Source organism: Diadema antillarum, unplaced genomic scaffold (genome assembly GCF_040938485.1).
Source record: "Diadema antillarum isolate AM-2024a unplaced genomic scaffold, OU_Dant_1.0 seq00000550_RagTag, whole genome shotgun sequence".
Lineage (NCBI taxonomy): Eukaryota > Metazoa > Echinodermata > Echinoidea > Diadematoida > Diadematidae > Diadema > Diadema antillarum.
Genome location: NW_027271495.1, coordinates 1,349,607 through 1,376,757, shown reverse-complemented (window position 1 = coordinate 1,376,757; position 27,151 = coordinate 1,349,607). Strand labels below are relative to the sequence as shown.

The 27,151-nt window shown below is 37.5% G+C and overlaps 2 protein-coding genes and 1 non-coding gene across 3 annotated transcripts in view; 2 read left to right on the top strand and 1 right to left on the bottom strand.

Annotated features, from left to right (window-relative positions):
- LOC139734839 (uncharacterized) overlaps positions 1-2,965 on the top strand; it is a 58,126-nt gene extending 55,161 nt beyond the window's left edge. Inside the window, exon 3 of the mRNA XM_071645625.1 lies at positions 2,147-2,965. Within this exon, the coding sequence (XP_071501726.1) occupies positions 2,147-2,340 (194 nt within the window). The 3' untranslated portion in view covers positions 2,341-2,965. The remainder of the gene's footprint in view (positions 1-2,146) is intronic.
- Positions 2,966-11,891: 8,926 nt separating this feature from the next.
- LOC139734881 (glutamate decarboxylase 1-like) overlaps positions 11,892-27,151 on the bottom strand; it is a 63,159-nt gene continuing 47,899 nt past the window's right edge. Inside the window, exons 5-15 of the mRNA XM_071645663.1 lie at positions 26,889-27,004; positions 25,906-25,985; positions 24,681-24,735; positions 23,912-24,028; positions 22,694-22,758; positions 21,173-21,251; positions 18,289-18,438; positions 17,533-17,582; positions 16,481-16,535; positions 15,291-15,380; positions 11,892-14,160 (exon numbers count right to left, since the gene is read on the bottom strand). Coding sequence (XP_071501764.1) covers positions 13,975-14,160; positions 15,291-15,380; positions 16,481-16,535; positions 17,533-17,582; positions 18,289-18,438; positions 21,173-21,251; positions 22,694-22,758; positions 23,912-24,028; positions 24,681-24,735; positions 25,906-25,985; positions 26,889-27,004 — 1,043 coding nt within the window. The 3' untranslated portion in view covers positions 11,892-13,974. The remainder of the gene's footprint in view (positions 14,161-15,290; positions 15,381-16,480; positions 16,536-17,532; positions 17,583-18,288; positions 18,439-21,172; positions 21,252-22,693; positions 22,759-23,911; positions 24,029-24,680; positions 24,736-25,905; positions 25,986-26,888; positions 27,005-27,151) is intronic.
- On the top strand, positions 19,710-19,782 carry Trnat-cgu (transfer RNA threonine (anticodon CGU)). The gene has a single exon. It is a non-coding gene; the product is annotated as a tRNA-Thr (tRNA).

The following is a 27,151-nucleotide window of genomic DNA, read 5'->3' as shown; positions in this document are numbered from 1 at the left end:
AACAGGTGTCCTTCATATCGGGAGCACATAGAATAATTCATCACCGGAACTGTTCTACGAATTGCATGGATGCCATTATATGGAGGTTTGTAGCGGCTAGCTGTCCCCCGTGATGACCAACCATACATCTTCATTCTACACCAATCATTTCTGTGACAGGCCAACGTGATATCACGCAAATACACATGCACGCACAAACACATATATTCACAAACATACACATGAATATCTGTATAGAAAATAATATTATACCAGTAAATGCAAAGAATATATTTTCAAAGTATGCTAACAGGAAATGCAATTTTATTGTAAGGTCATGAAGGTTGACACCTGCCCATCATTGCGTGGAAGTAGATTCGTAAATACTTATCATATTATGTGTATACGCATATGTATGTGTGTGTGTGTGTGTGTGTGTCAAATTCTACACATTCATTGTGACGTTATCCTGTCTACCTATTTATAGCACTGGTGACCTTCCGAAGCAGGATTCTTTTTTTCATGTTTCGGCGCAAAATGGTTTGACTGTTTCGTATTTTGGTTTTGTGTGAGGGTTTTTTTCCCCCTTTTTATTCTTAAAACCCAAAGAGTAATGCCGGAAAATATGGGTTGCACCCAGTTCTGTCTATTCTCCGTGAAATGGCACGTTGTGGCAGCGACATTCTGGCTCTAGCAGAAGACATGTCAGCAATCTTGCCGCGGGGGTTAGGGGTCTTGATAATTGATGATTTGAGGGCTAGGTGGGATTATACGACAAAAGAAGGCAACAGGGAGAAAAAACCTTTTGACCTGAATACCCATTTCTTTCAAGTACCCCTTTCCTTTCTTCCTTTTTTTTTTCTTTCTAGCATCTACTTTGAGGTGAACCTATCGAATTTGTAGAAAAGTCTCACGACATTTGATGCAAATTCTCCTCTCGGAAAATAACAACAAACGGAAAGGATTTTTTCCCTTAAACTTCTTCCCTCATTCAGTATAAAGATCAACTTTCGTATGATCTTGTAACATAAATCAAATGTTAGAAATAGTAATTACTTTCATGAGGTACAACCAGCTGACTACATGCACTTATTAGAACTCATTAACGCTATTTTCAACATTGATTGAAAATTAAAGGAGACCTCCTGATAATTTTCAGATTTTTACATTTAAACAACTATAAATTAGTTATACTGAGGACAGAGTTTCACAATTTATGATGATCATGATAATTGGGATGAAAAATAAGAATATTTTCGAAATTTATAACAAATTGCAATGAACTATATGATGAGCAAGCGGTATTGTAATGGACTACACTGCTACATTTCTGAAATATGTGAGCCTGCTATGTCATCATCTTTGTTTAGTATAATTTGTTTAATGTTTTTCAAAGTATAAGAGCCATAATAAATTCCACAAATCTATACACGGAGCTGTCGATTTATGTACTACATTATTATGTGAAATTTTGAAAATCGTCTGGAATGCCCCTTTAAGAGGCGATGTGCGCTCAGCTAGAGTAAGAAACACATAGATTGTTATAATTGATGTGTGTATACACGAATGAGTATATATTTACACATGCATATAAATGTAGATATAAATATATATGATGTATGGATATGTACATATATGTATGTTGGCCTATATATATATATATAATATATATATATATATATATATATATATATATATATATACATATATACTACAGTGTAATATTTGATTGCTTTGATATTCATAACTGATTCATTCCAGGTAACTATATATCTTGATATCGGACCATCTAAACATCTGCATAATCTAATGAAACATGTTTACTGTATCATGACACGCAATTAAGAATCAACCATTGCACTCATCAATGCGCTGCTAAGAGCCATTATTAACGATTTTCTTTCCCATATGATTGAATTTCATTTTGACCTGCCTTCTCTCATCATTGTAAACGTTGTATCTGATGTAAGTGTGTTTGTATTTTTTATTTATTTTTCGTATTAATTGAATTGAATTGAATTGAATTGAATCGTATTTTATTGAATCAAGTTTTGGGATGAACTCGTCAAGTCTAATTTTTTCTGATCTCGGTTAACTACTGGGAGCTCACGAACTTGCGACGATATCAAGCACATGGGATTTTCTTTTTCTTCTGTTATTTCTGCAGCACGCGACGCTTTACTGACGAAACAATTCAGAATTGGTTCCAGATACGGCAGAGCCTGGTTACCGCCAGCACATGACGACAAGGTATTCGACGTCGACAACGAGGACGCTTTCAAATATGAACTCCGGAACTTACCGCTGGTGCAGAAGATCATTGACCAGCTGGCTCAGGCAGAAGCGAACGACGGCTTCTGAGAATCGAGATACAGATAGCGTCGCGATATCATCAGATATATCAGCTGTTCTCATTTGCAGGTTTCATCGTGGATGATTATTTTTTTGATAACGAACTGACTTTCCGAGGGTCTGTGGTTAAAATTGTTGCCCTCGACACAGAGATAATCGCTTCGTAGACACTTAGGTTTCATCCTGTCAATTTGTAAAACATAAGATATCGAAAAAATACTCTTGTTGTGTCGTCTCAAAATCAATTTTCTCGTATCGTCGATTGTTACTATACCCGAAATTAGTAGTCAGAAGCACTTTCAGTCGATTATTAGACAGTTTCTTTGAGACAAGTTTTGTTACGTCTGAATTCTAATTTGACCAAAAAAAAAAAATGGTAAGTATTCCTTTACCATGCAAACCTCGATCGGTTGTTATATTGATCCAGACATAACGGCAAAGGGTAAGTCACATATCTTTTCAACACCTTGCCTCAACCAACTGGGTTTTAATGACCGTCTTCATCGGTACATTAACGATAAATTTAGTCGTTCTACTCAGTCATGAAAGTGTTGTATTTTCAAAAGATTTACTGCCATATACATTGAAATCTAATCATAATTTCGGTGCTCCGGTTATGAAAAGAATTCCCGAAACAGAGCCATTTGAACAATGTAAGAGTTATTTTTTTTTTTTTTTTTTTTTTTGGGGGGGGGGGGTCTGGTGGAAACTGACAAATAAAAGCTCCGTAGTTTTGATGCATGATCAGCGTATCTTACTAGGCATCAAATTCAATGAACACTTAATAATTTATTTTGTCGGTATGATTTTCTGTATTCTTTGCTCTAGTGAAGCGTGTACATATGCGATGAACGATATAGTTTGTGTCTGGTATACTTTGTAGAAATATTAGATCCCGATGTACATGTGTACAAAATTCATGTTTACTGTGTAGTCTAAATCCTGTCAATGCAGCGAACACAAAGAGGAAAATACCATCCGACCTACAAAGCTTACTATGCACTAAACAGCAAGCTTAAAATCAGATCAAGATGGAGATTAATAATAGGTATTCGATCTTTGAATGTTTGGGTTTGACTTCACAATTTCGAAGTATCATACCACTGTACAATTCAGTAGACAAGTGTTCGAAGTTTCATGACATGTGCCAGAGAACACAGACTCTGACGTTTGAAGATATAAACATGTTTACCGCCTAAGATGAAATAGATCTTTAATCCAAAATTTTATACATATCCCGAAAAACCGTGTTTAAGACTTCTTCAACTTTTGATTTAATGGATAATTTGACCGGGCACTTGTTTGGCTAACACAGTAGTTGATATCCCAATGGAGAGCCTCGATGAATTTCAACCACCACGGTATGGTGCCAAAAAAAAAATCAAAACATACTGCAGATACTTGCTTTGCGTCTACAATGGAAATGTTGAAAACATTATACAAGTTATTTTACTGTAATACAGTAAAATGTAAAAGCTCCACCGAATGTGGACCAGCGGTATTGCAGTACTCCAAATTCCAGCATGTCCAGTGCCAAATTTACCACGACACCCTGGTATGCTGGTATATTTTAAACCGTACGAAAATGTGTTCACAATAATACATAAGGCAGCTTTCATCTTTATCATCGTTACAGTAATCATCGTCACTATTATCTTTGATTGATGGAAGGTTAATGATAAGCTTCTGTGGTCTGCTCACTACATTTTTAAAGGAGAATAATTATGAAGGTACACGTGTACTTATTCAAGGTAGCCCTACTTCAGTACTGGGAAGCACAAGAATATGATTAACTAAGCTTAACGAAACATTCAGACAGTGCTAAATGGTTTCACACAACATGGCCGGATTTTAACTAGAATTGAAATCATTTCTTAAACCCTGTTAAACGTCAATCACACCTCCGGTACTGTCACCCTTAACCCTTGCCTTGTCCTTTCCCTTACCTGTTTGATTACTCACTCGACTTTGATCACTAAAATATCCTACTTCACTTATGAATTTAATACTAGTATTCGTTTCTGTCATATGGGCGTATTTTTCATCAAAGTACTATATTTTTGTTCTCGTACTTGAATAAACATTCCTTGTGATCGAGGATAAGACACGCTATCCTGTGTAAATATGATTTCAACACGTGTGTACGTGGCTTTTCATTGTGTGTCTGTCTGTGAACATTATACTTTCGTTTCACTTGGTTTGTCTACGCGGTATACATTTATACATTTTATTCATAATAGAATGGCGTCTGACGTTCGGTTGGCCATGGGGCAAAAATATAATCTTCTAATTTTCAAATTGGCAACTCTGGATTGTACTCAATATCGTATACTGGAGAAAGATTACACAGAAGTGGTTGTACTCATTCGATCTGAAAAGTAAAAATAAAACTGTGTCTGCTGCAGATTTGTCAAAAATTTCTAAATTGCTAAATCTGTTAATCTTAAATTGACAACACGTTTTAAGAAAATGAATTTTCTGCATGTTGCAAATTCGCAAGCTTTCACAATGTCTAGATTGATTTTTTGCTTTGTTTTGTTTTGTTGTTTTTTCACACGACATCATATGAAGCGTTCACAAATTCAACAGAAAATTTAGTGAAAGTTAGAATGAAAATCGTATTCGACCAAACACTACTGTCACAGCTTTACATGAACGCAACGTTACTGATGGTGAAAATTTGTCGCCCCTTGTGAGAGAGGTATGTACAGAAAGCAATGCCCGTAGCCTTTTGTTGGACGTGCTCTGTGGTGTAAGCGGCAGGGTTATCCTCCATACCGCCACCGGCCAGACCGTCTGATTGTGAGCACCAGGGTGAATTTGAGGGAAGCATCAGAAGTATAATAGTGTGATCTCATGACCATATTCAACAGCATGAGGAAATAGGGCTCTCCTCTGTTCCCTTTTCTCTCCTCTTTTGTACTTTCCTTTCATCTCCTCAAAACTCTTCTCCACTTTTTCCCTTTCCTTTTTTTCCCATCTCCTCTCCTCTCCTCTTCACATGAAAGAGAGGGAGACAGATCAGGCGGGAGGGAGAGGGGAGAATAGAGGAATGACCGAAGCAACAACTGACTAATCGAAACGGCGATCCCGCGAACCCGTCATGCTATTAGGCAGGCGACCGCCTGACAAATTCGAAACCGAGAGCATGTCATCCCACCGCCGCTGCAGCGAGAAAGGGCCCGACTGCACGGAATCTCAGACGAGGCGTCGGCAGCGGTGTCGCATTCGCCTCCGTGCTTCATGCCGTTAGAGTGCGAAGCGTGATCCTGCATCGCTTCCCGACTTCATCACGTCCCCTTGCGATCGATTAGTTGACGTACCGTCTAACGTGTGAAGGAATTAAGTTTACGTTTCTCTTCCTTTAAAACAAGAGCATCTTTCCCCCTCTCCTCCCCGTGTGCATACCCCCTTTTTCCCGTCTTCCGCCGTGCGCTCATCGCCAAACTCTAGAAATGGGTGGCCATGCACATTCGCGACAACGCTTTCCGAGAAGAGCTATACAGAACTCAGATTATGCAGTATGAATGAATTTTGCGAGTATAAATAACCCTCTTAATCCTTATAGCATTATCAGTACGCTCTTGCCTGACCAAACCAGTCTGAGTTCAATATCTCACTCTCTCTCTCTCTCTCTCTCTCTCTCTCTCTCTCTCCTTCTCCCTTTTCTTCCAAATCATACATTTTGGTCATTCTTTGGTTTCATCGAAAGGTGAACTTTTGCGCTATACAAGTAACCATTATTTTCAAAAATACTGTTATTATTATTATCATCATTATTATTAGTAGTAGTAGTAGTAGTATCAGCAGCAGCATTATCATTATTGTTATAATTACTATTATTACAACTACTGTTACTTTTATTCTTCTTATCATTTCTATTACTATTATTATAGTACTAATGATAATAACAGTAATTACTATTATCATCATTATTATCATCATTACTATCACCAGTGTAGATCAACTCGTTCTTAGACACTCACAGTAGTGATAAACATAAAAGCGCATTTTTACCATTCATAGCCAAACCAATGACATATGTACTTGTATAATACACACACATGTGTACACAAAATATAAAAGGAAGAGATCAGCGATGTATTATCATCGTCCAACAAAGTGTAACTGTTGCAATCATCAAGATTCTTCGGACGTTGATCTGGTTGATAATGCATTACTGGTATCTTTTCTTTCTTTGTGTATGATGAACATATGAAGAGTTTGTTCTCCAAAACCGATAAATCCATATTTGACAAATGGAGATGTTTGCGATTAAAGGTCAAGAAAAATAGAGAGAATGATAAGAAAAATTTTGCTTCTTTTGACCATAACTTCAAAAATATACCTTTATATGTAGTGACCAATATATCGTTCAAAAGGTATCATTTTGTACTTTATGACAGAGACCGTACTTCAAAATCTTCAAAAATGGACTTGCCGGTTTTTTTGCGAACAAACTCTTCATATGGAAGGGAATCCTCAACAACTCTCAAGAGTGTATATAATGACGGTGTATCAGCTAGGAATCGGACAAAAAGTACCCTCCCCGGTTTCACGTGAGGACTAAATAGGTGAACTAGGTCAACCTAGTCAATCCTTAGTTTTTCAAAATATTGTCTGACAGAGCAATAGACTTCTACATTAAAATACCTAAGTTTTAGATCACAAAACAAATGGAAAATTGTGGTTTTTCAAGAACATCTTTTTGTGGAATAATGTGATTAGGAATGCCTTATAAAAGGTCATTTGTTATTTCTTACAGATCAGCTTGCTAAGGGCTTGAAGAGACCCTAAACTTCAGGGTTTCTTCTCGCAGTACCCACTTTCACAGAGTGTGTGCTCTCTTTCCGGTATTAAGATAGGTTGAATAGAAGAGTCCATTTGTTGTGAATAATACTACATTCTAAAAGCTTAAACATGTTAAAGTTTGTTTTTTAAGAATCAGCTCTCAACTAAAAATCCTTTGGCGACTTTTTGTTGGTTTTATGATGCAGGTTACAGTTCGTTATTCCGAAGGTTCGTTAATCCGAAAATGTGATAAGGTTTGTTATTCCGAAGGTTCATTAATCCGAAAAGGAAATAAGGTTTGTTATTCCGAAGGTTCGTTAATCCCAAAATGAAACAATCTCGTTATCCCAAAATGTTCGCCACGGACCCTATTTCATTTCAGATCAACAAGTCTTCGGAATAACAAACACTATTTCATTTTCGGAATAACGAACCTTCGGAATAACAAACCTTCGGAATAACGAACAGCACCATGATGCATATGCGTACACATTGCGTAATTGCTTTGGCAGTTTGGTGTCTCCTGGGGTAAAAATAGAAGTTGTAAAAGCTTTGAAAGAGTTTAGATGTCAGGTGATGATTGTGCGACAGGTTAAAAGGTACGAATTAATGTTCTAAATGTCGAGTGGCTTACCAGTTTCCATATTTGTCCGTGTAAACACTTTGTGGATCAGTCTTCAAATCCAGGCCGTGATATTTTCTCGTCTTTGCCCCGATGTACAGTGATACAGTGCACATGACACTGTTGACACGGCTACTTCTTTGAACAAACAACAACGGCTATGCTTGACAAGTCAAGAACTTCGCAAATTGATTATCAACTATTTATAAGTATACAGTTGGATAAGAGCTCGCTTTCGCAGCTTAAGGCCTGCCTCTTTTAAATACTTAGGTTTGCCTCTCCCATTTCATGTGAAAGGCAAGTATCCAACCTTGTTGTCTCCAAATATTATCCAAGTCTGAAATATCGTTTCGTCTTAAGAACTGTATTCACGGACCATAAGAGGATAATGCACTCGCTGTCTTGTCATAGTAAGTGTAAAAAGTCCATATTTTGATGTTTGTGAAAAAAAATCTACGACATTTCATTATCATTAATTTTCTTAATTACAGTAGACACATATCATTGACTAATGAACAGGAAAATAAACAAATAAATAAGAACAAGAACAAGACAGCTATAAGTATACTGTAGGTCATAAGAGAACGTAGGCTTAATTTCATCTTGTACTATCTTTCTCTCTTTCTCAATTCCTTTCTATCGCATTTCCCAATTGTTGTTTTAAAACGAAATATATTAGATTTCTCTGACTAAAATCAGCTGATAGATTGTCTATTAGGCATTGCCGATGTTTAGATTTTGATATCACTGTAAAGGTAACATCATGCTGGAGTATTCCGACATGTCATAAACAGTACAACAAAAACGCTCGTCACACACTTTGTAGATACTCATCCATCACAATTTAATTTCAATATATATTTTTGATATCATTAATCTTCGATGACAATATTTGGATATAACATGACTATACAAAATGTCTGAAATCCTTTTGTTAAACATTGATGATGCACAATCAAGGTAACACGACCAACAAAAGTGTCACATTTTGACAATTTTCCGTTCCACTAGACATGGCAACAGGATTATTGCACAGAGAATTTCTAGGGTGTTATCAAATCAAAAGATGCAAATCCATATTTCTCATTAATATCATAATATTTCTTTGACTTGTTAATCAACATCATAAATATTCACATAACTTGCAGGGGGATAACGGGATAGAGGAATGAAATATATTGACACAAAATGTATAAAATATTCTCTACCTCTCCTCCCCCTGAAAAAAAAGATAAATAAAAAGCGAGGGAGCGAGAAAATTGCTCTTCTGGCGATAGGTCTCTCTACCATAAGATACAGTTTATGTCTAGCCAAGCCGACAACTCCATTTTGCAATGAGTAAAGAACATCTCGTCAAGAATTTCGTATTGCTCTTTTCGTGAAAGACCGAAGTTGTCTGTCACCTCCTTTCAGAAATATATTACGCTCATTTCTTCATTTATCATGACAAACGGTTAGCGACTGTTATGCTGCAGGAAAGCATTGCGCTCTTTAGATTTACCCCCCCCCCCAAAAAAAAAAAAAAACAAAACAAAACAAAACAAAACAAAACAAAAACAAACAAACATAGAAGACGCTCTCTTTAGAGGGATGGTGGAGTTTCGGTTGACATGGAGCTTCAGGTTTGCAACATTTTTTGACGGTAATTTTTCAGATAATGAGAAACCTCTCATGAATACGTAAGGGCATATGATTCTGAGAGGAATTCAAAGTTTATTTGATGAGAATTGTTTTGGAAATGGCTGAGATATCAAGGATATTAGGATTGCTTTCTTCAACTTTGTTTTTGGATATCTCAGCCATTTCAAAATAGATAAAAAAAAATGAATTCGTATCCGAATGGTATGCTCTTTAACATTTCATAAAGTAGTTGCCAAGTATCTCACAAAAAAGTTAAAATCTGAATCCTCCCATCCCTTTAAGCTTTGGATGAGCTAGTTTCCTTAATACAGTACAAATTTCACTTATCATGATAGCATAACAAATAACTCCTTGTTCTACAATAACTGATTTAGAGTTGCTTTCTGTTTCTTTTTTTTTCAGGTCTTGTTTTTTTTTTTCCTGCTTGTTATGATTATAATCCCTCTCCTCAAAAAATATGAAATCCCCTTGCTCTAGTATGCCCTACTGTCATGCCAGAACAAGTGAAGATTGGGGGCTTGTCCGGAAAGTAATCCTCGAGTCTCAATACTGTCTGACACAGATTTGGCGGGCTTGCAAATGTAGAGGCATATCCTTCTGCAGAGATTGTGCTGCAAACAGACGATGTGGAGAAAACACTTTCAAAATGGCGGTAACTTACACCCCTGCTAGATTTCCATAATATTGTCTATTCGACATACATCACGGAACCTCATACCCCGTATATGATGGTGTGTGAGTCTTACAGTCGTAGAGGAAAATATTCCGAATAATGATACTGGACCATAGATATTTGTTTCGTAATTGTAAGAGAGAGCCCCTTTCATAATATGATCATTTTCTCTCTTTTTTTCGTTCTAAATACGACGCCATTGCACAGGCCAAGACGACACCATGATGTTAGATGAGAATATGGTACATCATATCGAAGATGACATACTCTCGTTACTACCATATTTTCCACGTCCTTCACAAGGCAGGACACATTGCTCGCATTACTCTCAATATACATTCATATTTCTTTTGCTCCATGAATCTCACTCTTGCTTAATACACCCGTCTTTTCTCTAGATATGATATGTCACTTTCCATATAATCCTTTGCGGTTCACATAATTTTAGATGATCATCATTGTACTGAGTGTAATCAATGGTTGCGGGCACTACGGTTACCAATGATAATGAAATTGATATTGATATTGGGCTCTTGGCTCTTGGCTTCTTGAACACCAAGAACAGGAACAAGAAATTTCTGACAACATCAAAGCAATCATCAGTCGAAAGGATGTTGAACGTGCAAAGAAGTCAATGCCTTTGCATAGAACAGGTATTGTTTATACGAATTGCAACAATTTTAAACTTTTGCGCATTAAACATAATCATAATGTAATGATCAATTAAACCATTTTTCTTCATCAATGAATCAGTAAAAAGTTAAAAACATTACTCCCATATCAATAGACATTAGTGAGCAATTTGTTTTATATCTGCAATTGGGCTACGATATCTGCTGTAACATAAGATGCGACAGTCATTTCCGTCATCAAAACCAGGAGAGGGCAAACTCTTCGCCAGTTGATATACCACTAAACTTGGCACTGCATATATTATCTTGAATCGGACAGTTGAACCTACAGACGGTGGCTTTTTCTCTCACACACAAACAAACACGATAGTAATAAATGCATCAAATATGAAGGCCATTACAATATATTCAGCCACTCGGCTATCGTATCATACCGACTTTGATTAGCTTTAATTCAGAGTAGCAGACTACTAGCATGTCTTATGAAGAGGATGTTTTCTTTGATACCACCACTTTATTTTCCCCTTTTTTTGCCACTGAATGTCCAGCGAACATGACGCCGTAAACCGAAAAAACCGGAAGTGTGGTTGTTCGATCGTATTACAGCTGCCAGCTATTGTGCACAATGAAAAAAAAAAGCGTTTGATAATCGAAATAGCAATCTATGTCTCTGTCTCCCTCTTTCTTTCGAACTCCTTTTCTCTTTGTCCCTGTCACTTTCTCATTCCAGGGTCATTTCAGATTTGCGAATAAAATCCAATAATTAAAGCGATGATTATTGCCGGTGGAATAGTGATGGATTGGTATCTTCATGCGTATTATATTATACATATCTATTACATATACATAGACCCTGTGTTTTTATGTTTGTTTGTGTGTGTGTGTGTGTGTGTGTGTGTGTGTGTGTGTGTGTGTGTGTATTTGCGTCTATGTGTTTGTGTCTGTATTTTGTTCCTTCTATTCAGGAACAATTTCTTGTGTTTGCAGGAGACAAGCAACAAAATATCAAACAGAACAATCATGATGTCTGTTTGTAATAGTCATGGCGATGACAATATACTGTCTCACTTTCATCATACCTGTTTTTGCTTCTCCATTTGTTTCTGATTAACATAACCTGTAAAGCCTTTACAGGAAGTTCCTTGGACGAATTGAAAGATCGCATCATGACAAATGGACCTGTTTTTCCTCTGCCTTTAGTAACAACAGGATGCGAGATGAGATTTACACTCCATCGGGAAAGCTTCAGTCTGCTATAACAACTGGCCTCCTCTTTTCTTTATTTTCCTCCTCCTCCTCCTCCTCTTCCTCTTCCTTCTGCACTTCTTCGCCATCATTTTCTTCCTCTCCTTGTTCCTCTTCCGCTTCATCTTCTTCGTCTTCCTCTCTTCTGCCCCTTCTCCTTCTCCGTCTTCTTCTCCGTCTTTTCATGAGGGGGGGGGGGAGGATCACTTAGGCATTATGTTGTTTGGAAGTTTACATGTAATCTTGTTTAAACAGTATACGGGTCATGAACACACCCGATTTATAGCTAGGTCGACAATGCTGAAGACGTCCTGGCTCAAGTGAGCTTTCTTCTGCCTCTCCGTGCACTTTCAGTTTAAACTAATCGTCTAAGAATTTCAACACCCACGTTCCCCACCCACGCTTTCCATCCACTTGTACCCTTCCAGCATTTTCAAATTTATGAGAAAAAATCCTATACATAACTGGGAAATAAACACGCTGAAGTTTAAATTCATAGCAACGGCAGCTCCTGATTGATATGATGCGCATCGTATACCAGAGCACGGCCTTATCATGATAAAACGGGGATCGCTGCAGTCATTATGCATACATACATACATACATACATACATACGAAACAGACATACATGCACACACATTGTTTTCTTTTAAAATGATTTATGTCTTTTCAAATCAGCGTTGTCTTAATTCATAGCACGAACGGGTTCAGAACCCGCTAGAAGATGAGATTTTTTTTTTAGATTTCATTTTTTTTAAATGAAAAAGAATGCCCATGTGCACGTCTACACATCATATCTTATGCAAAATTCAACCTAACTCTTAGTACGAAGAGAAAAAGAAATCTTGACAAGACCGCAGACGTGTGACAAATCCTGCGATAAAATCCATATGACTACATTTACATGCAATAAAAAGGGAAACACGGGAAAGGATACGTTATTGTCACAATAAATACCGCAAATAAATCCCCATGACGTATGTAAATTGATAGCTATCGCTTATTCTTATGTCTAGCCTCAGTGATAGTAAGCCTTTATTATACATTCACCGTCCTGAATTTACGATGTGAACCACGGTTGATCAACAGTGCATTTGTATTCAAAGTGAATTTTCTTTCGAACTTTGTGTTTCATTGTTTTCCTTTGTCAAGTAGATATAGGTCTCCTTCTTGTGTATGCCCTTCTTCTTGCATGTTTGGTCTTCTCGCTATCTAGTTCCTTTAATACAGTGGGGATGCAATCAGTCCACGAAGGATTTGCATTTTAATCACCATTTCGACTGGACGGATTTTCTCTATTGTAAAAATACGTGAGGGAATCTGCCTTGTCCTATAAGCCCCCAGAAGGTTCTTCGTGCATATCTATAGTCGGATGGAATCATGCTCACTCTCTGCTGTTTGCAGTGTTAAATCCGTCAATGATGATGATATATATATACATAATGCAATTTATGATACCGAAATAATATTGTATGCTCTAACTAGTTCAGAAGGACAATGAAATATTCATTTGAACCTGGGCATTTAAACCATCAGAAAATACATCGACAAAGTTTGTGGTTTAACTAAGCTTCTCTGTGACAGACTAAGCTTCTCTGTGACAGAAACAAGCAATTAGAATGACACGTTATTAGAACATCGCCAGGCAGACGTTTCATAATATATGTAATTTGATACGCAGATAAATAAAATTAACATCTTACAAGTAAAGTACACATGTAGATGACTTATTTTCTCCGCTGACATTTACTTGCTTGTATATATGCAGATGTTTGTCATCAAATAAGTAAAGTCTGCATCCCCTATTCTGGATAGTTCAACATGTTTCCAACTAAAAGCAACCGAGCACCGAACGACGTCAAAGTGTCCGCCACCGAATTTGCCAAACTCTTGAGTAATATTGAATGTGGCTCTATTCACACCTAACTGAACACACCAATATGACCACAAAGTTCGTTGACTTTCGAAAAATGGGGGAGGGGGGTGAGGATGGGAAAGAGGGAAGATGATTGGACGATTCCACGATGACGTGGTACTTTCACTCTTCCCACGTGATTTGCTTCCCAAGCCTGTCAATTTCGTCAAGAAGGAAGTCGATGTCACTCTTGGTCGAAGCCGGATTCGAGACAATCATCCTGAAGAAGTTGACTTTGTTTCCCAGCGGCTGGTATCCAACCATCACGGTGCCTTTGTTCATCATCTTCGCCTTAATTTCAGGAGCAACCTTCAACAAAGAAAGACACTGTAATCATTTCCACAGTCTCTGTACCAAAACAATAATCTCTCGGTTCGGGAGTATCACACACAACCCATTCCTCCCCATACCTTGCAAATGAAACCATTCGTTTATGAAATTAGTGAAGTTGAGTTTGATCTCAGTTGTGAAAAAGACGCTAAGAACTACGAATCGTCTTGGAATCATCATCATCTAAAAGTAATGTGTAACATGGAAAGGCATAGAGTTACAGAGAGTCTACAACATCATCATCGTGCTTTTTGATTAGATCTTCTAAACTGTCCGTCATAAAGACGTGAAACATAGTACAATTTCTGTATCATATCACCTCCTCTGGGACTAGTTTCGAAAGCACGGTATATTTTGTAGACCCTGGGATAATCATTTTCTACTTAACTTACTTAATTGTGTGTACGTGTGCGTGTGTGCGTTTTTCAAACATCCTAAGAATATAATATTTCTCGTCTGGTAATCTGATGAAGATTTTTTTTTCCTCTCTTTGGCCCAGCCGCTGATATGCTCCACCCTTTAAAGGGATGGTATAGTATCGGTTGAGGTGATGATTCAGCTTCTAACTTTTTACGAGATACTTAAAAATGACTTTATGAAATATGAAAGAGATTAAAATTCAAAGAGGCAATCAAAGTTCTATGTATATGAAAATTGGTTTTGAAAATGACTGAGTTATCCCAAAACAAAGTAAAACAAAGCGATCCTAATATTAAAGGTGAGTCCCACCTTTTATCAGGATCACTTTGTTTTGGATATCTTAGCCATTTCAAAACCAATTTTGATCTAATGAACTTTGAAAGCCTCTCGGAATTTTATGCTCTTTCATATTTCATAAGATGTTTATCATTATCTAAAAAAAATCATTGTCGAAAAACGTTGGAAACCTGAAGCCCCATCTCAGCCGACACGTTACTATCCCTTTAACTGAGGGAATGTGTGCGTCTTCATCAAAGCTGATGACATGTGAAACCACTGGACTTCTGAGTTTGAGCATTTGGTTAATACGAAATACAACATCAAAATCACTAATGACTATCGTTTTAGTTGATATGAAAACCAGCATCAAAATCATTACTGATAATCGATTGCAACCCTCCGTGGCATACCTTGTGAAGCTTTAGTTGCTTTTCTCGGCATGATTCCATCTCCCGTAGGCTTGGCGGAAAGTACCAGAAGCACACGTTGGTCAACTCGGGCTGTTGCGGTGGAGAAGAGAGAGCGAGAGTGAGAGAGGGAGAATGGACTTGAAAGAGGGGGAGGGTGGGGGCTCCAGTGTGGTGACGGAAAGAGAGCAGGTTGGGGATATAACATGATAGATGCAGTTGTAATTACCCTTTGACATCTTTGTCACATTCAGAAATCTTCCAAGAATATATGGACCAGAATTTAGTCCGGGCATCAGACACTCCGATTCTTTTTCTTTTAAAACATATTTTTCTTTTAAGACATATTTAGATATAACGTATTAGGTGCGATATATTTCTTGGATGTACTCATCGATAGATACGGTAATCAATTCTATGTAGATAGTTTGAGAGAATAGCAAATATTTTCGTATCCATGTGTTCTATCTTGACCATCAAACTTTATTACATGATGACATGATTAAAATCTATTGCACAGATTATAATTACATTCCGCTTCTCTGTTGGAGAGTACGTGTGTGTGCGTGTGGCGTCCTAGAAACACAAGCACCTAAATGTAACGTTTTATGGTAGACAAAGAATAAAACACTATAAATCAAGTGAAACGTGGTGGACTCAGTATTTCGCTAAATATTTCTCTCTCTTTTTTGTATTTCATTCACGACTGGCAATGTCTACCTAACCATGTTTACCGAGTACTGTCTATACTGATGATGCATACAATGCACTACGAACCGAGCACACGATTTTATTTCAGCATAACAAAATTTGCAATTGTCACTCCACGAATATAGAACTTTTTTGGTTTAGTATGTGAATGAGAAACCATTGAAAAGAGGAGGGGCTAAGTATAAATCCAATAAAAGGTACAAATGATCACATATAAACTAGATTCAACTCTCATATTCAATTTTCCCCTATCATGCTTATACTGGAATCCGTTTTGATGAATGTAATCTATAAAGTAATTACCGCCGACATTCTGAGAGTTGGGTAACATGACTACATGTTTGGGGCGAGTGCTGTCGTGTTTAGATTTAACGAGATTAATCCTTTGTGTGACAAAGACTTTGGACAGTGTGTTGGCCTATACAACACTACAGGGATTTCTGTGCTAATCGGAACTCTAAGCATGCAAAGGGTTACCTTACCTTCTCATACACCAACTCGAAGCCCTCCTTGGCTTTTACTCTGTCGACCAGATACCTGTGGAATAATACACAATCGAGCAAACCTTTGTGAATCTAGCAAAATAAAACTCAATTACATCTGATGATTTGAAATATAGGTTACGCCATACAAGATAGCCAATCACGAGAACTGCATAAAACATTATAAATATGTATTGCTGCAGAAGCTAGGGGCATTATCATCCGATGTCAAATACCAGTCAGCAATTGTATTTTTTATGTTCATATTGCATTAAACGTGGGTATGCATTGCAAAGCTGTGGAAAAAAAGAACGACCAATAATTTGTGACGCAACGGTTAAAAGTATTATGTTTTCAGAGTGTTTCGACCAACCAACGAATGATAAAGTAGGTGCCGTTTGTTGCTAACAATGTGTAGAATGTTCTAGCTCCTATATATTCTGAAAAGTTCTGATATGGGAAGGTCACAACTCTTCCGACCTCATCACAATAGGATATCAGTCCCTTCGGATAAAACATCAGGCATATTCCTTTTCCATCAGTCATCGATTTTATGAAAGTTATTTTTTTTTCTTCTAATAGCATAGGGTCCACCTACATTTTATGAAAACATCAACTTCCGAATGACTGTCTGATGTCAAAAGGCCTTGAGGAATGCATTGTATCGTAATATTACATATAATACTTATATAATTTGTAAATTTGAATAGGCTATAGGCTGAGAGAGAGGGAGAGAGAGAGAGAGAGCGATGGCGGGAGAGAGAAGAAAGGGATGAAGGGAGAGCGATCGTGGAACAGAGAATTCATCAAATTAAAATCAAATATGCCAATCGTAATAGATGCTTACATATTTCAGCTTATCAATTTCTCATGTAAACAATCGGCTCGACCGCGATCCTATTTCTGCTTCAAAGATATCCACAACCTAATCCGCAGTATGCATGTGTATATACTATGATGTACACGTAATGTTTCATAATACATAATCTACGATACACACACACACACATACACACAAACACACACACATGAATGCATATCTCAGAACTTACTGTGCTAGATCGAAAAGTTTGTTGACCTGTGTCTCATATCCTCTTGTTCCCTGTACAAAGATATAAACTTGGTTAATAATTTAGCACGTGAACTTCTCCATTATTCATCTATTTCTCGGTCATTCATCTATGACTAGAGATTATGATTCTTTCTGATGGGAAAATTCATGTTTTGCCCGTTGGTGGAAGAGAACATTTTTTTTCCCCAAGCGTTTATGCGCTTAGCGTCTTGTAGGGTCTATAGAGTACCAAAGTGAGATTTAATAGCCATTCAACACAATAGAAATTGGTTCCAAACAACCTCCACTTCCGGGTTCCATGAGCTAACAAGCAAAACAAAAAAAAAGGCCTTCAGTGCAACTTCTCGTTCAGGTGACAAGCAAAAAAAAAAAAAAAAAAAAAAAAAGTCTTCAGCGCAAAAACAAAGCTTTACTGCACTCACACTTCAAGGTTTCCAGGTATTTCTTTCTCTATGGGTGTCACTTACGCACATCCGGGGTAAAAAAAAAAGTGGGGGGCCTAAAGTGGTGACACCTTACGTATTCTTTTGTATGGTGCAAAAAAGTGGGGGACCCCCCCCCCCCCCCCCCCCCCCCCCCCGTTCCGCCGGCCGTGATGTGACATCATCACTCTGTTACTCTATGAACATAACGTAAGAGGCCGTATCAACGTACATCGAAGTAACCACGGACATAAACGCTCAAACTACTAGTAAGCGGAAAAAAGGCATACCAATCCTGACCAGTATCTTAATACCTTGGATCGCCAAGTCAGCCACAGCTTGAATACGTCCACGTGGCGCCCGCACTGAATCGTCTTGTCGCCCGTATCGAAGGACACGTCGTAATGCTTGTCCTGCTGGAACAGATAGGGGGCGCGCATCGAGTTACAGTCCTCAAGTAGACCCTGTGACCGATATTATGTTTGTTTCATGCAAAATAAAAGCGAGGATGAGAGAGACAGACAGACAGACAGCAGACGGACAGACAGACAGAAATGGGAAGGGGGGTTGGCAAAGAGAAAGAAGTTGAATTTCGAATGTAATTAATGATCATCTATCATGCATAACTATAATGTACATAATTCATTCATATACACTAATAATCAGAAGTGTGCTTTTTGAAATGAAAGGTGCTTACAGGGAAGCATTAATTCACATGATATTTGATCTCAAATGCCTGTAGAAACAAAATGAACGCAGACGTTCTTTCTCTGTAGAGCAATGGTAGAAATACACTTTAATCGAAACGAAATATTATTGTCAGACAAACAAATCACCCATCATAATGTATAGCAGAGCAGAGTATAGTAGAGAACCATGATGTTGAAAAGCAGATCATGCATAACACAATATTTTGCCATCACCTAAGTGATTTTTTTTTAATTTCAGCATGACGAAATCATAAAAAGGTTTACCATATTCTTATTATAAAGTTACTACCTTCCCCAAACTCTCCTCCCCCAAAAAACAAACAAACAAACAAACAAACAAACAATCAAATCAAATCAAATCAAAATGTGGCCAAGAGAAATAAGCCAGTTCGCAGTTCCACTTTGCGCATGAGCAGAAAAAGGTCATTCGTACCAACAGGCGCGTTGGTATTTAAATTCACTGAGATAAGGATTTGTGATGGAATGATTATTCATTCAATCCCTATAAATGGTGCTTGCCAGTACATCCACCTGACAGAAAAAATGGTATTTGGTAATATCAATAGAAAGAGATTGTTAATGCATTCAGTGCAAAGTAATGAAATGGATGCTTTTCCAAGTGTAATTTGACGGATCATTCTGGCCATCTGGTCTACACAAGTTCCTTCTTTGTTTGATCACGATTGATGATTCCATAATTTTTGACGTAAAGCATTTGCGCTGAAAACGAGTGCACATGCCCCTAACCGACTGAGAAAAAAAAAGAAAGGTCATTCGTACCAATGTGTCCATGAGCTAACTCCGAACTGGCTTATAATGCTTCCTAGGCTGCCCTTAAGGCTATCTCTTTATATACACAGAAAATATATCAACAACAATGTATAATTATTTACTTCAAAGGAATGATAACTATTGAATACACACTGTTATAGCTCAACTAAGAAAGTGCGCCTTACTAAGCTCGCAACTGCTGGGTAAACTAGCCTTTAATCAATATTGATAAGTATTCACACTGCGGCAACAAAGGCCTGGTGGCCAAGTGGTTACGGCGTCTGTCTCGTAAACAGAAGATCAAGGGTTCGAATCCCTTTCAGGCCTAATTTTCATTAAATTTTGCTCTTCTTTTTGCAACATGATATCATGCAGTTTTTTTTTTATTTGTTTGTTTGTTTGGTTGGTTGGTTGTCTGTCTGTCTGTTTTCCGATAAGATACAATAAGCCAGTTCGAGGTTACTTTTTGGGCATGAGCAGAGAAGGGTAATTTACACCAGCAGAGCATGTTGGTTTTTAAAATCACTGAGATAAGCATTTGTGATGCAATGATTATTCAAGTGATTCTTATAAATGATGCTTGCCACCACATCCACCTGACAGCAAAATTGGTATTCGGCAATATCAATAAAAAAAAAAATCGTTAATGCATTCAATGCAAAATAATGAAATGGATGCTTTTCCTAGTGTTGATTGCCGGATTATTCCGGTCATCTGGTCTACGCAAGTTCATACTTTATTTGAACATGACGGAAGAAATCCACAAATTGCTACGTCGGGCAAGTTTATACATTTTGTCGCATTGAAAACGAGTGAAATGCCAAACCAAGTGAGAAAAAAGAAAGGATATTTGAACCCATGTACACATAAGTTATCGTCAAACTGGCTTATTGTATTGCCATCCAGTACTCCTGAACATCGAGAGCTGTAATGACATGGTAATTTGACATTTTGTGCTTTTTCATTTACTGTGAAATATTTTTCTCCAAATCCCGATAATGTGATTTCCATATAGAGTAGTTAAATCTCAGATATATATCCGAATTATTTTCTGCAAAAGTAGTCCCTCAATTCAATCCTACCCAATCCTTTTCCTAATCCCAATCTCCCCGCTGATGTTAAGGGTTATAAACTCTTTGAGTCATGTCTCCTTTTGCAGCGACTCCATTTCCTGCCGGTATATCCGTGGGCTTAACAGATAAACTTTCATTTTACCGAAATAAACGAGGCTGGGGTCTTGGTAAAACCCCCTACACGCACACACATACGCACACACACACACACGCACACACACACACACACACACACACACACACACACACACATATATTCGTGGCCAAGAAAGTCATCGAGTAAAAAGAAACCATTACATGATGTAAACTATACAAAGCGACTCGTTTCTTCACCTTTCAACTTCAAATTGACTTGCACATTAAATTTTAATAACACGGTAGGAAATTCGGTATTGGTCGAAAATGAAACTATTGCATACAAATCTAGATTGATATGACACGGATGATGTACAATCTCTTCTTTATGTGCATTCATATTTAGTGAAATTAATTCATGGGGGGAAAAGGGATAGACTGAAGTGAGGTTCCTCTTTAACCCTCGTCACTAACTGTTTTATTACATGTATTACATATCGATGACATTTTGATAATTATGGAGATGAGAAGGTTAATGATACAAATTCGAGCTGATAATACAGACGTACGTCTTCTTTGAGTATCACGGCAGCGCATTGCAAAGTGATTCCCATCATTTTGTGTGGATTCCACGTTACAGAGTTAGCCCTGAGAAAACAAAAAGAGATAGAGAGACAAAAACAGAGACTGAGGGCAATGATCATTGTTTTATGCGGTACGAAAATGGAACATCGAATAGGCAAGTTTGTTAGGTTGAACATGCCACTAATGCCAATTTTTATTCTTTGACAACACAAACAAAGTTAACAGCTATTTTTACCACAATGTCATGGATGCTCTCATCCCAATACATCCTAACTTTCTCATACTTCTCACTTAATATTATGGCAATGTGTTCCAACTGACAAAATTCAGGATGCAATAACCAATCGAATTCATACAGTAATTAACGCTGAAAAAGACAGTTTCATCAAATATCGGAGCTAACATGATGCGGTTTTAATTCACTTATCTCTGATAAGATGACATCATCAACCTAAGAAAAATGTTATTCGTTTGTGCTCACAATTATCAAAGAAAAAATCACGTGTTTTTGGTCAATAAAATTTGGAAATGTGCATATCCCCAAGAGAAACCATCTTTGCAGGTTTATTGAAACTCTACAACACATTGTAACAATGGATTCAAGTTTTTTGTTTCGTTACGAATTAAAAAATTTCTGCAGGTACACTGTATGAATAGAGGCGTCACTTAATTCATTTAATTCAAACATGTGGTCACCACCAATTTCACTCCTTGCATATCAAACAGTAGAGTTCTGTAGCTTTCTTTCAGCTCAGGTTCTATCTTTATTACACCGGTCTGTTCCATTCTCTATTATTATCTGCTAAATCTAAACTTGAATCTGGTGTGAAACGAAGCATTGTTTAAAATCAACAGCATTCTCCGTCGGATTCTATTGTTCATGATATCAGCTGTTAACAGATAATGTAAAGAACATGTAAAGAACAACTGCACCTCACAATAATGAATAAGACAACAGGAATACTATTTTACCCTGGTGTTGATCAAAGAGAATAAAGCGGCGGGGATTATAGAATGCTAGCGATATCCTGGAAAGATCTCTGACTTTGAAGCATTACGGAGTGCAGCTCTTGGTAACTAATTACGACATGAAACGCCCCGGTACAAAAAGAAAGAGTAAAAAACTGTTCGATTTTGGAACAAACAGAACCTACGCACAGAATCCTTACATTCCTGTAATTAACCCAAAACTGTGTGGCCTTTCGTCCTTGAAATGTTTGCCATACCAACACGCACCTCTCAAAGGCGTGTCCATACTATTTTCAACCCTGCTTTTTGATACCCGCGCTCATTACACTGTAACAGAAAAAGATAAAATCTGCAATATTTCAAGGAAAAATCATGCGGAGTTTTAACACTTCCTGAATAACATCAGGCATTTAGGACCTATACATTAAATTGCTGTACTAAACAACAAAACGATACAAACGATCAGCAATGTACATTGTATATATAACACAATGTACAAACTACGTTGCTTTTACACGCAGATGCATTATACTCACCGGTTGAGTCCCTCTAATTTGTGTCTATGCTTGCGTGACAGTAGAGCGCCCCCTCCCCATGCAGCCTACAATGTACGTTGAGGAAGAATCATCAATGAGAAATCAACATTGTAAAAATTTCACTCGCAAAGCTGCCAGCATGACTAATAGATAGCTTGTGATGTTTTTTTCTGGCATATCTTGACCCGTGGCAAGCGCAGAGATGAGTTAAAAACGGTTTTTGGTTGAAAACCCTGAACTTTGCTGCATCATGTACAATACGTATTCAAACTATTCAGTTTCCACACGGTCAACCTCTTGTTGAGTTTTTTTTTTTTTTAATCTTGCGCCAATGAGTGAAATGCGCGCAAATTTTACACACAATATTCTACGGAGAGGAAATAAACGTGACACACAAAGGGTTAATAAACTCGAACACGTGGTGTACCTCTAAAACTACAAACGTGTATCAAAAACGTCTGTGAATCCTTACAATGTTGTTTGTGAATTAGGTCATGAAGAGGTTTCAGTATATTATGAATTCATGAAGACATACAATCAACGCGATCAAGTACAATGTAGGTCCCCTACCCTGTGAGGTTACTATATTTGCTTTACTATAATTACAAACCGGAGATTAAAAAAAGAAGAAGAAATAGCCATTAAAGATGTAAAAACATGAGAAGGTCTGAGCAAATAAAACCAAGGAGGTATCCTCTCATACCTCCTTGATAAAACATACATATCTAATACTATACAACAGACATGCAGGAAGCCAGGAACAAGAGGAAGCTATATTCTATAAACATGATGTAATAAAGCGATGTTTCTATCAGGATGACATATCCTACTCTTACTGAAATGTATATACGAATATACAAAGTATTTCCACGGGACATATTCTCATAGGGCCTTTTTCCCAAGTCTACGAATAAAAATACCTGAGAAGGTATGGTAGCTTGGAAATGAAGGAAAGCCATAGGAAAGGTACGATGTAATCAGTATTTGACAGACATAATTGTTATAAGCTTATTGGCCATTCACAAGTTAAAACAGTTCCTGAACTGTCAATATATTATTGATATGCAAATAATGAATTGAATATCCCCTAACAATTTGCCATACAGTATGCACGGCCTACATGAAATCATGACATTTTCTTCTTTCTTTCTTTTTCTATCTATCTATCTATCTATCTATCTATCTATCTATCTTTACAAAATGTCTATACAAACGTACGTCAACGTGCATCCATAGGTTGTACTTTGTACAGATATCTGCAATTTTGTTGATGGGATCGTAGGCTCCAACGACAGTCGTTCCGGCCGTAGCGTTAACGAAGAACGGTTTGTCTCCCTGTGTAGACAATATAAAATATCACGTTATTTAATCATAATCAAACATTAACTTAGCTGTACCTTACGCTGATACATCTCATCGATAGCAGATAACAAATTTGGCTGACCAAAACGTGTTATTGGACCAAACACCAATCACTTTTGAAGTCAAAATCGCCAAACAGTGATCTTTCACATCGAACAGTGACTTTCAGGCACTCTTAGTGACCAGAGGAGACAATTGAATAAGATGGATCACATCCCTCTCAAATTCTGATTTAAGCCAACATAAATTTCTGGTTTCTGGGAAAATTAAAAACATGCCAGGTGAGATTGTCACTGAAAATCACGCTGCGAGTGGCAAAAAATGAAGGAAGGCTTAATCATTTGGCATTTTCCACTTTAATCTCGAAATTTCGAAGAGCTTAGCTCATAGAATTAAAAAACGAAGTATTCTCGTATTCAATAACAGTTTACTGGTCTCATATATTTGCATCACTTCTTCATTACTCATCTTTCACGAATACTGCTGCAACCAGAGAGTGAATGGTCGATACGTTTAAGTTCATAAAGCTCTTCTTTTTTTTTTTTCGTGTTTGTATGCGCTGAAATCGTTTCCAGCCAATTCCGCAGCAGGGCGCCAACTTCCGTCAGCAACCGCTCATACTCACTCTCCCGATCGCCTGCTGGACTTTGTTCTCTAGATCTTCGGCGTTCATCTTACCCCTGAATGATGGGTGAAGAGTAAGACATTGATTCTTAGTTACATTTATCGCACATGGGTCGACTCTGAAACCTCCAGATATTGGTTCAAGAAAATCAAGATGGTTCAAAGAAATATTACACGCCTGATGCACTCAAGAAATACTGGAATTTTAAACAAGCTCAAGATTTTCCCGAGTACATTTTGAAAAATTAGTATTCCATGCTTATTTTGCCGTTTCTGAATAACGGTTTCTTGCCTTGGGGAATTGTGAAAAATCACACAAAAAAAAATAATTTCCAAAATACAAAAATGGGTTATTTGTTCAGTTAAAGTAGCCGCTTTTTATTTACACACGAATTATTCACTTCTTCGTAGACAAATTCCTTTAAGGTTGCTGATTTGTTTTATACAACTTAGGCACATTTATGTATCAATAATCTGCCAACGACTTGCCTGACATATATCATTTACACATAAATATGTTTTAGAAAAACTTTTCAGTCTATGCTTACCCCACAAGCACGGACAAGACAGACATTCATTTCACATTCCATGTACTCTTAGCTCAATAAGATAACAATAATAATGATAGCAATAATTGTTTTCACCGTATACAAATTCTGGAATGATCTTCCCCGAGATTTTAATAATCAGATGTTCTTCTCTGTTCATTTTAAAAGAAAAAATTTAATCTATGCTGCTCAATAATCAAAAATTGCCTGACTACAACCCTTTAACTTGTTAATTTACATTATCATCTCTTAATGCATGGCGGATCAATATATATTGAAGTGTAGGCCTACGCTTGCTTTACCTCTGGTCTCAGCGTTCATGTTCCCATAACTATTGATCTTTACACAAGTTCTCATATACTTACACAAGCTCTCATATACTTTGAATGTGTTACAAATTTGATGGAAGATATGCTCGTATACTTGCGTACTGTATTATGTATTTTTACACTCAATTTTTACTCTTTTATTTTTGTTTTATTTGTTCTGTTTTTGCATTTTGTTCGACATTGGAGGTTATATCAACATCAGCAACCAAACGCATGTCCAATGAGCCACGCTCCTCCAATCAACCAAACTACATTCAACCCTTAACCCTCCCCCACCGACACCCCCCCCCCCTACCCTTTACAAACATCAGTGTTAGAAGTTGAAGAAGTTGGCGCCTTGACAACTCGCCTGTCATCCGTCTCCACAAGGATGAGGTTGTCTGTTCCGATGCCGAGTATGGCAGCGGCCCGCTTGATCGAGAAGTGGCTCTATCGGCGTGGCATGAAAACGAAAACAGCAAACACAGTTATTCCTGATCGAGAGGCTTGGTAAAGATGACATCTTCAATGACCTACCTACATGATTATTCAGAAAGCACTAAGATGCACCAATGTACATACTTTAATGTGCATAATAAAATACGATGCTGCGATGCCTTACAATCTCACGTTGGTTGGTTGTGTCATGGACGGACACTCTACAGAATAAAAGTTAAATATAAGTATAGTTCAATCGCTTTGTAAGATCCAGGAGCCCTCAACATAGTCATGATTCTGTGACTCTATCGCATTAGTTAGGCTTTGTTGCATTCTCATGCAAGTAGGCTTATGCAGTCTGCATTGATATGATAATCACGATGATGCGTTAAACACGAAGGGTACAACATACGTAATGCACGCTAATACATCACACCGCGACGAATTCAATTCAATTCAATTCAATTCTTATTTTCATCAAAGAAGGAAAAAAGAAAAAAAATGTCAAAGAAGAAAAACCCATGAATTCGTGTTCACTAACATGGATGTGCATATATAATGATAACAGCCCAAGCAGAAAAAAAAAATCAGTGAGGTAGAGCGTACTGATTACAATAAATGCATATTTCTTTTTTCTTGCAAAATCACGTCGCATATTTGTATATATAGCTAAATATATCTAACACTCTACAGTCGTCCCTCTGTTTCATATCTCAATCTTAATCAACCAGGGATCGATCATCTCATCTAATATCTCAGCTTATCGTGGGAAAGAGGGTCATGGAACGGCAATGTTTCACCGCAACTAGTTGGTATACAACATTCAACTATCAGTCATAGTTCAACTTTCAGAGCGGTCAAGTACTTCTGTTGTTGTTTGCTTGTTTATCCGTATATTTCTTTCTCTTCGCTTACATGTTCCGATGTAAACATGACGAGGTTTGGCATTCCAGTCATTCCACGGCGTTTGCAAGCTGGAAAGAATTTGTGTCTTGCAGCCAGCACGGCATACAGGTTGCACACGGCACCACCTGTTCACAGAGAAAGAGAAAGGGGAGAAAGGGACGGAGGAGAAGACATGAAACGTATTCCGTTGCTGTTGGTGCAGATATGTTTCTACAGGAACGAAAAAGATTTTTTTTTTTTTTTGAAAGTGGTCACGTCAATCCTTTTGTCAC